Consider the following 10941-nt stretch of genomic DNA (forward strand, 5'->3'; position numbering starts at 1 on the left):
TATTTCCAACGACAGTAAAATTGCAATTTTTCTTTCAAATTATGGTCTAAATTGAGCTGTCCTTGCCGTAAGGAACATGCCTCCCCTTTCAACTTTTCGTATAAAAAGACGAAACCGTAAAGTCGGAATGTAACAAGACCGTTTAGTGCGGTGACCGAGCAGAATCAACCCCTACTATCGAGGCTCCCCTCGACCCAAATCGTGAAATAATGGACACCACAGCAAGCGATCACGTCGCAAATAGCTCACGCACAATCGAATTAATTAATCATGAGAAGCGAGTTCCACTGAAGTTAAAAAACTTATCGAAGTCGCCGGCGAAGTTTTAAGGAGAAGCTAACGAGGAATAGGACCGTAGATGAGAGATGAAAGTTCAGCCGGAGCTGCGAGGGAGAGGAACGGCAGCGCCAGACAAGAATAGCTGCAATTTAAAACTCGATTAGAATTCGAACATTGAGCGGGCGCGGTTATTAAAAACGGTGTCGTGGTACCGCGTCGAGGACTTCGATTTCATGAAACCGCAGTAAAAGTTCTGCTGCAGTCGTTTGTTTTTTGTGTTACCAAACTTCACCAAATCTAATTATTTGCGAAAGCAAGACACAGCTTGCTGCGATTACGGCGGTTATGTTATTGCCTGCACAAACACATCGGAAAAGATTACATCGGGCCGATTTGCACGCTGTGGAATAGCAGCATTCGCAGAAATCAACATTTATATTGTCTGTGAGGCAATTGTAGTTCAAGTACAATGCTCTTTATGCTTACTGTCATTTGCATGTAGAGAGAAAATGCTATAGAAAAGGAGGTATTGGAAATTCGCGTTACCGTAAAATCTTATTTACCATAAAGTGTCAAACGAGAGTGGCAGAAGTTGGCAGCTTTGTTTACGAGCTATAAAATAAATCGAATGAGACTGTGACTTCGGTGGCGCAGCCTGGCCCTGTACTTAAATACTCGTACGTGCTTCTGCTTATGTACATAACCGCTCCGAACTGTTCATGCTATATAGATGTAACTACTGAAAAAGAATTATTATTAAAAAAACAAAATACCCGACTGCACACTAAAAAAAGAGTAAAACAAGCCCCACAATAATATTTAATTTATAAATATTGATGGAAAGCATCGCAGGCGGGGACCAACAGAGGCTTATTTATAGTCATTTCGGTTGTGCACCATTTAGCAGAATTTTCGTTGGTGGCGGTCAAGGTGGTCCCCGCCTGCGATGCTTTCCATCAATATTTATAAATTAAATATTATTGTGGGGCTTGTTTCACTCTTTTTTTAGTGTGCAGTCGGGTATTTTGTTTTTTTAATAATAATTCTTTTATTTATAACTTTTTAGCTGTTTTTATTTAACGAAAATGTTGTAGATGTAGAAGACTATGTATATGTAAGTACCATTTTAAATTATTTCGACGACATTTGGCTTTAGATTACGAGTGATGTTACTCCGCAACATAAATTTACCGCCAATCTGGACTGTTGGTAGTGAAGAAGAAAAATAATTAGGTGAGTCATTACTGCTGAAGACCGTCAACGACGTGTGCCCTTATGCGTGTGCCCGCATTCGGGCTGTATACTCGAGCATATCCCCCTCCGCACCGCGCCGCGCGCCGCATGCCAGGCCACGCCCTATCTTTTTGCTTGCTAACGCATGAGTTGCTTTGCGTTGACGCAGAATTAACATGTTCCCGTGGGAATTTTGAGAAAAAACGTATCCTATATTAATTATTACTCCCGTGATTGAAATGAATCTAATGATACCGCATACATATTTTTTTAAAGGGAAATTTAGAAAAAATATCCCGTGGGACTTTTAGGATAAAATGTATCCTATGACACTCCCGTAATCAAGACAAATCTAACGATACCTCATACATCAAAATCCATCAAGCCGTTTAGGCTACAGGAGGTCACAAAGGAACAGACATACATACATACTTACATACACTCGAAAAACATTACCCTCCTTCTTTGGCAGTCGGGTAATGATAAAGTTATTGAAAATAAGAGCTTGGCTTTTGGTAAAAGTAGCGCATTTTTGCGGAGTCCTTTACACATTTTAGACATGAGTTATTGCAATTTCACCCATTTATTTTAATGATATAGGTAAACGGATAATTCTTGGAAATCATCTTGTGATGTTTTAAATTAAATCATATGTGGTACAATGTATTTTTATCCTAGGAATAATGATATCGAAATTATTCTTGTTACACATGAGAAGCTCCCTTTCAAAACATCATAAAGATAAAAGCGTACGTTACGCGAAATTTCAATTATAAATTAACCCAATTTTAATTATAAATTATTCAACACATTAGCTTAGCCCTATTTACTCCCACGAGAATCGGTAGCGTGCTGTACATTACAAATTCCTATCGCGAACACACAAACATAATAATTTAAAATGAACGAAAACATTTTTTACTCGATCCCAAAGGCAATGTCGCGGGCAAAAAGTAAGTTTGTTCCAGCACGAACATAGCTATTCTATCGCGGGCACTAATTACTTTATCGGGCAAACCGTGTCAATGAAATGCAGTGTTTTCATTGAAATACACGTCGATTAAATTATAATTTGCCAATCAGGTCTAACAGTTGGGTAAAATACGGATAGCGTTGTAGCGCCAATCAAAATTGCAAATTTGAGCGCTGCTTCGTTAACTATGCGAACTGGCATTAACAAGATTGTCCTTACATTGCATTCGTAAAAATGTAAACTGGTGTTTCGATATTCCGTGGAAGTTCAGTGAGGCGTTAAATGCCCGTTGTGTGGACAATAGCGAAGCTCCCGAGATAAAATGAGAAATATCACCGTCCGACATCTTGTGCTGTTTTTATTCGAGTATTATTCTGTATTTCGCATCTTTATGCAGTCTCGGTGGAACCCCTTTCAAGACAATCGTTAAATAAAGTTAGTTTAAATGAAGCGTATTTTCAGCAGCCTAAATTATGTTGCCTAATAGCTCCGTATAAACACATTCGGAACCATTTTCCTACAACACATTGCTGGCATACCGCGAAACTTTTGAATGCAGGATTTTTTAATTTAGTGGCCAAGAATAGAAGAACTAAAAAAAATATGACTTATTTTCCAGCCTATTTCGTCCAACCACTTTTACGATTAAATAAGAAATTAAGTTTTATATTAACCTAATGTCTATAAACTAAAGGAAACGCAAAGATGGAACCTATGAATTACCTGAACATAAGATTTTCGTTTAGAAACTCTTGAGTAAACCTAGATTTTATGGTTTATGGCCCGTAATAACTACCAGTAAAATTATTTACTACGATTGCACTAAAGTTTATAAAATAAACATAGCTAAAGGTATGATTAAATGCAAAAGAGTCGTTGATATTTAATTACACTGGTTGATATATATTATATTTTTATCTAATTTATGGACCCACTTATGAAAAGTAGCTTAATAGTTTTGATTGAGCAATTCTAAAGACAAAGGGAAACAAACAAACTGAATTTTGCACTTACGATATTCATATTATTTTCAATTTTAAACTATGAATGATAAATAATTTTTCTCCCTCTATATAGATATTAATTTAAAATTCTTATAATTTTGTTCATGTGTGTTTCAGTACCATTGAAGTCTGATTTAATGATTATTTCATGCTCTTGACATGATCTGCTTTTCCCATTAAGCGCACTCGATGTAAAACGAAAAAGTATAATTTTTCAAGCCATAACCCTTTTAACAACTTAATACAACACGCAGCGGCCAGTTACGTCGGCGTTTATAATGAATAATGATCAATAAAATCCTACCAAACGCGACCGCGTATAATCCCAAAGAGCTTTTATACCGCGCCTACAAAACATACGATATAATTACATTTTGCTTTCTTCGTTAAAACATCACAAACGTGACTTATGTCCGCGCGTTCGTTTGATCTTAGTTATAGTCCCCTTAACTTGAAAATAATATTTAGCGAAATGGACTACGATGTGAGGGTACGTAATTAATTAAATTAAGTTCGGTATACGTTAGGAACAAAGTTGGATGTGGCTACCGGCGACTTGTTAATAGCTAAGGGAGATGATCCCTCGGTCCGAGCCGTATGCGGTCCCCCGGTCCCCAGAGTGCCAGGACTGGAGGCCTCGACACCCCGCATGCTAATAGCCAATCATATTCTGTTTACATTCCATCACCGAGTATGAATAATTTGTTATTGTCTGCGCAAACATGGCGCGTGCCGCGCCACGACTGCCATTGTCTACTGGATTAATTTGCTGTCCAGTGTCGACACAATCGAGCTGCCGATTCAATGCCAACGATATCAAAGAACAATTGGGCCCACTCCGATTGTAGCCGATTAATAGAAATCGAAAATTGGATTTTATTATCCGAATGCACGCTGTTACTTTATTCTCTTGTTTATGCTCTGTTAAATTAAATGTTATTGGTATTCAATTAAACTGACTTGCAGTGCGTATAAGATTCATGGGATTTTTTCCTCACTGTTTTTCATTCGATGGTGTTTTCCAAACATAGGAGTTTGCATGTAAAGGCATCGACATAACAATTGAAAATTTGTATTTGTTACGCCAATTCTGCGTCTGCTGCAAACTTTATGAGACGGAATATATTTTATCTTATCTACTAAAATTTGAGCAATGTAACATGCCCCACCTACATATCAAACTGGATATCAGACGTAAAATTAACAAGAAGGCTCTTGTTGAACCTAAATCCAATAGTTACCTGTCCCACAATTACAAAGCTACATCTCCCTGATACAGAGCGACCAATGAAACAGTGCCTCATTGAATAGAGTATGGTACTTCATATAAATCCCGTTCAATACATGTTTAAGTATCTCGCATGCTGTGAGCCGGGTTCACATTGTAAGTAAGCCTTGAGGGCTTCTCAGTAAACCATGTTACGCCGTAAATCTCGCAAGGTGCCTGTATCCTGCCTGTATCGAGCTCGAGCGCTTGCAAATTGCCGACTATCGATGGATGGGAGGTGGTCAACTTTTATTGTGTAGATGCTCTTGGGGTTATTGTTGATTCTTTTGTTTTTGAGGGGCAGTGGGTGGAACCAGATAGAGGTCAGACCTTCTTAAGACAGGGTGAGTGCTAGATGTCACTTAGGTGGTGGACACTTCAGTAGATTTTTGAAATATTAAAACGACAGGTTAACTTTTTAGTTAAGATTGTAGATGCTGCGTCTATTTATCTAAGTTAAGTAAACAAGTGAATAACAACGTATACTAAATCAGTAAAAATTATTGCAAAATAAAAACAACAAAACCTCGGCACAGGCCATAAAATCTCGACAAAATTGGGACATTATTCCAAATATTTGCAGTTCATAATTTCGTTCCTCCACCTTGTTACTTCACAATAAACGGTAGATTAAGCTGGTGTACTATCGAGCGTGGTTTCTGGCAATCAATTTTGGTTAGACAATATTGGATTTTAATTAACAGTATCGCAGGTCGCACTCGCTTCGGCTAATCGATGAACTATGCCGTCGTTGTCAATGGTTATTGTGGTAACCGCCATTAGATTTATTATTATCGTCTCTGCCGATGATACTTTGTTATTAAATTAGGCAGCGTTCGGGAATTCTTTCGGGCCTGCCAATTTTCGTAATGACAGTTTATTAGAGGCCCCTGTTTAGCAGTTTGTCTTTATGGGACATTATTTTGCTGCTATGACTATATAATGTGCGGGTTCTTTCAACGAAGCTGTAATTTCATTTAAGACTCGATGAAATATTTTAAAGTATTTTAATATTCATTAGGGTGTCCCTTATATGGCAAAAAAAAAATTTTTTTAGAATTTCGAAACGCATACCCTCCAATTTTTTTATAAATGCTAAAATGTACTTAAATATGAAATTTCATATCTGTAGCATGTTTGCAACCTGTGCCGACCGGGCTCTAAAGTTTAATAAAAAATGGTGTTTTGGTCTGACGTTTTGGGTTGATCCAAAACTAATTAAAATGCAACAAATAAAGTAAATATGAGTAATACTAAAAAAATATCAATACAAACTTTTATTTAAATACAAATTATAATAATAATGAATTAGGGTAACTTCTCTTTAGTGTAGTTTTTTTACAGTCTGGATACAGATTTCTATGTTCCTGAACATAACGCAACAAAAACTGATTTTGCTCTTCTTCAGCCGTGATAAGACCATTATAATCTTGCATTAATTTAACAGCTCTTTCAGCAGTGTCATTTACGACCTTCAAACGACTTAATCGTCTTCTAGCTTCCAAAAAAGCAGGATTGTCACCCCACGAAGATACGTCTTCCCGAAGAAAACTGTCGTCGATCTGTAGTCGAGATAGAAATCGTTTGCTTCTTTGAGTTACAAAATCATCCAGCGTCATATCTGAAATAAAGAAAAAACCATTAAAATAAGCAAAAACTAAACCGCAAAACTTTGAAAAAGAAACAAGAAAATATTAAGTACTTACCAAACAAATTTTGCGTAATTTCTTCCTTCGATGGGACATAGCGTTTAGAGGAATCTGAACTTTCGTCTCTGTTTAAATTATTAATAATTTTTGTCTTGGTTTTGGTATCAACTTCTTCATCAAAGAGTGATAATATGACTGTTTCTTCACACAAATACCATAAATGACGAATAAACTTGCTTATGGATGCCTTGGAAATTGTCGCGTCTACTTTTTCATATTCTTTTAGAGCTTTCAAAAAGGACAAGTCTTGGTTAGGTGCTTTAACTGCCATTGTACATTCGAGCCAAGGTTTGGTATACAAGGTGACGATAAATAAACAAACATCTTGTAGAGCATTTTTGTCCTTTGCAGTAATTTTAAGTTGCAATTGAAGCAAACATATTTTTATAGAATAGATTGCTCTCGCCATCCATCGCGCTTGATGCAAAGCTCGGGGGGCCTGAGTTTTAGTTTATACACTGTGTCTCCTCCTAAGAACACAACGCATAGTTCAACCAATTCGCGGTAATCGTCTCTAACAAACAGTTCAGTCTTATAAAAAGTTAACAAAGATGTAATGTTTGTCTTAGCAATATGTGCTTTAACGAAATTTCGTGCCTCTTTTAAAACTGTTTTCAGGGCAAGGAATCTGAGTACTAAGTTCAGAGTTCGAAATCTGTTCCTCATCCGAATTCTCAAGACATTCCAAGTTATCTATCGAAGAAGTAGATGCAACAGCCAATAACTCTCTTTGTTTTACCTTTCTTTCCTGTTCTTCCAATCGTCTTTACCTATCTCGTTCTTCTTTCTCCGCCAATTTTTTGTCGATTCCACCTAAGCATCCCGGTCGACCTGGCTCTCTCTGTTTCCTTAAGAAATCTTTGTCTTCCTCTATCTTCATTCTGTCAAAAGCATCTGCATATGCAATATCAAATAAGTTATCAAGGTCTTTTACAAAGTTAGTTTCACGATTCTTGAAAGTCAACTGAGGTTTCTTACAATTTTTTTGCAGCTCCCTCCAAACATGATATAAATCAACAAGTTTCTTCACGCAGTTAGGGATTGTCTTCGTAGGAATTCTGGCTTTTTCCCAAAATATAATGCACTCTCTTATAACAAGATTCGCACTTTCACTAACAGTCAGCTTGACTTCACGAATATTGTAAAATAAAACGGTGAGAACTTGTCGATTAGATGGTAATTTTGCACCATTTATCTGGTGGCTTGGCAGTCCGATAAGGAAAATATTTTGTTTATTACTTCGTAATTTCACAGACATTTTCACAAAATAAACAACAAGGCACTAAAAATGTTAGAAATCACTTATGAAATGACAATTGAAACTCGCAATAACAGGTCGCCGCGCTGCTCCCGCGCAACTTGTATGGACAAGTTAAAAACTCAAGTCGGCACGGGTTATCGCTTATAAATCGGGCTTATATTTATTTCTAGACTTTATTAAGTCCATACGAAACTTTTTAGAAGGTATGCGTAAAAATATATTGAAGTTGAATTTTAAGGGACACCCTAATATTCATGCTATCTTTTTTAAATGAATGGTTCGGTTTTCAGCAAACGTTGATTTTTGTTCTATTGTGTTTGAAATTCAAAGCTCTGAACGAGTTCTTTTGCAAATAGTTTTTCAAAAAAATGTATGTTGAAAATGTATTTTCATTTTTCAAATCTGCAAATTACACTGTGAGACAAAAAACAAGACGATTTACCATTAAATAATTTAAGCAGATTTACTGTAAGTCTGAGTGGGTGAGCCAGGGGATTTTATTTATTCCATAGATGTGAACCTGCATGAATATGTGCAAGGCCGCGGTCTCTGGCGGCCTTATACATCAACATGCACTTAAGCACTAAGCATGTAAGTGTTATGCTAATACTGCGGTATTTTTTGAGATCTAAGTTCGTGTAAAGGTGTGCAGTAAAATATTTTAGTCTGTTGTTTTGTCTAATTCTCTTATATGATCTGTGCTTGCCTACAATGCGAAATAAGGCACTTGGTTGGGGAGCATTGTTCCTTCAAACTTTTAGTCGGCCAACCGTATGTTCGGGCTTATAAATCATTATGAAATCAGGATTTCCTTATAATAAATATTTTGCAACCAACGTAATCGGGCCGTCTGCAGTTTTCGGGTAGAGTTTACTTTTTGCCGGTATTCTTAAACTAAGAAAAATATAAAAGATATCCGTATAGTTATGAAACACAATTCTGTAGGATTTTACGAGTTATTAGACGGATTTCCACGAAAAATATTGGTACGCATAACGAAAACCCGTTATGGGCAACAAAAAACTGACAGTCGATCGTGCTCCGACAGAAAATAAAACTGGCTTGTTCGTATGACGGCCAACTGAAATATTGTTAAACTTGCAAAACGAGTGGTTAGCGTAGCCTGTTGTCATGTAGTCAAATATCGATTTTATGAATTTTTTTTTTTGTTTAAATCACGAGATCCATTCAGATTACTTTCTAGCTTACTTAAAAAACTGTGTTGTCAGGCGAACTCTTACTATGAAATCTACCTCTATTGCTTTGTCACTGTATTACAAATGTTAAAAATAAACAGCTGCGCGTAAAGTAGTAATAACATTAAACTTGAATCCCGAAATTGTGCGACAAGTATCCAAAAAACAATGAAGATAGATATTTTTGTATTCCTTTGCTGCATCAATCAATCACATTTTTTTACGAATTTTAGATAAATATTTTTCCAAATTGTTTCTAACATTTAAAGAGTTAGAACAGAACTGCAGTGAAGAGATATAGGCATAGTTACTGAGCCGCAGCTGCGAGCAGTCTGAAGGCAGATTTGGGCAGGTTCAATGTGCTCCCTGGTCCCGGGGACAAATTGTTGTACCATTATGAACATCTGTTTCTGGTGGTAAAAGGTATCATCCATTATTATGTAGATACCCATCTTAAAGTAAATGCATTGTCTTTTAAGCTAGTTTTTTATTTATTTATTTATTCATAATGGGAATGCTAATAAAATCAATGTTATGTGTGCATTTTTTTTTGTTTTATTATTTTTTAGCGGTCTTTTGTCGATGTCCAGTGTAGTTGATGTCGCTATTCAGGTTTTAGAATACAAAGTTTCTGAAGTTATTGATATATTTAACCTAATGTAGTTTAGATTTGTAAGATTCTTTCACTTTCAGTGTTAAATAGATTTCTCACTTCAACAATATTCACAGTATTGATACTGTCCCCAGTGGCATAAGTATCGTAAATGTGGTTCCACTACTCATACTAAGTTTGCTATTACGTGTAAGTCCGTCTGTCCCCTGTGACGGAATTAGTCTCAGACTGTTGAGGCGTGGCGACTGTATTCATGGCCAGATCTTAGGGTAGGGTTGGTTCAGTATGATTAATAAATCTATATCGTTTGTGTTGCTGTTTCTTTGAATAGGAACTTTTTACAATTATATCTTTGTGCATTTCACACATTGTCATTATGGTTTTTTGTTCTGTTTGTATTTGTAGTTTAGCTGTATGCAGAATTTTGTAATTTGATATGTACACTGAAACTTTTCGTCGTTTTGTAAATGCCCATTTTGATTGTTATGAGTGGAAACTTGTTATTGGCCCTCTTCCACATTGTTACCCTAAACTAAACGATGTATCTATAAGTTTCCTTAAAATTAATAAAATAAAAATAAAATATAATATAATCACGATGTCTAGATTTTAAAGGTATTGTAGGAATTTATTTATTTAACTTTATGCAATCCTAAAATTCACACTAGTCAACCTTAGGGTGATGCAGAGATAACATGGCAGGTGCATTAATTACTTAGGAATATGTAAAAAACAATTTTAGGTGCATCGGCCTAGAACTCGGTGTCTAATGGATGTCCCTCAGTTAATTTTGCCACCGACTTTTAGGCCGATGCACCTAAATTTTTTTTTTTGCTTTTTAGTGTTTTGGGAAGTCGGTTACATTTTTTGTAAAAAAGTTTTTTATTTTGAGCTTTTCAGTGAAACGAATAGGTCACTATCCACATAACTGGAAAGTTCTCATTGATACGAAGAATATAAGCCCAAACACGAGGTAGTTTTCATTTTCAGTTATCGAGCTCCCTCGACCTTCTCTGGTCTCCATCATCAGGTCAGCTCCAAACCTTCACTGTTGAATAGTGCTATCAGGCATACATATATGAGTGTCAAGGTTGAACCCTATGTATGCTTACAACTTTCGAAAGTTGCCCTCGATTTCTCAGGGTTTCCATCATCAGATCCTGATCTGATGACTATGGGACCAACTGGCAGCTATTCCGCGTCGAACAAAAAAAGAATCACGTAAATCGGTCTATAAACCTCGGAGTAATCGATGTACATACATAGAAAAAAAAAAAAACATACCGGCCGAATTGAGAACCTCCTCCTTTTTGGGAAGTCGCTTAAAAATTAAAATGGAATTTTATTTCATGCATTTGGAATATAAGCATGTTTATGAAGATTTACGCCTCAATGTATCGAGGTAG

The 10941-nt window shown here is 36.3% G+C and overlaps 1 protein-coding gene across 1 annotated transcript; it reads right to left on the reverse strand.

Annotated features, from left to right (window-relative positions):
* Positions 1 to 5874: 5874 nt before the first annotated feature.
* On the reverse strand, positions 5875 to 7359 carry LOC124631019. Its single transcript, XM_047165120.1, has 2 exons — positions 6463 to 7359; positions 5875 to 6377 (listed from the first exon to the last, which is right to left on the reverse strand). The coding sequence occupies exons 1-2, from the start codon at positions 6872 to 6874 to the stop codon at positions 6049 to 6051; spliced, it is 741 nt and encodes a 246-aa protein (XP_047021076.1). The 5' UTR covers positions 6875 to 7359; the 3' UTR covers positions 5875 to 6048.
* Positions 7360 to 10941: the final 3582 nt, after the last annotated feature.

This window comes from Helicoverpa zea, chromosome 1 (assembly GCF_022581195.2).
Source record: "Helicoverpa zea isolate HzStark_Cry1AcR chromosome 1, ilHelZeax1.1, whole genome shotgun sequence".
Lineage (NCBI taxonomy): Eukaryota > Metazoa > Arthropoda > Insecta > Lepidoptera > Noctuidae > Helicoverpa > Helicoverpa zea.

Excerpts from the sequence above, each read along its gene's own strand:
- LOC124631019 (XM_047165120.1), bottom strand. The coding sequence starts at position 6,874 with ATGGCGAGAGCAATCTATTCTATAAAAATATGTTTGCTTCAATTGCAA. Across the intron at positions 6,378-6,462 it reads AATTACGCAAAATTTGTTTG|ATATGACGCTGGATGATTTT; the intron begins GTAAGTACTTAA and ends TCTTTATTTCAG.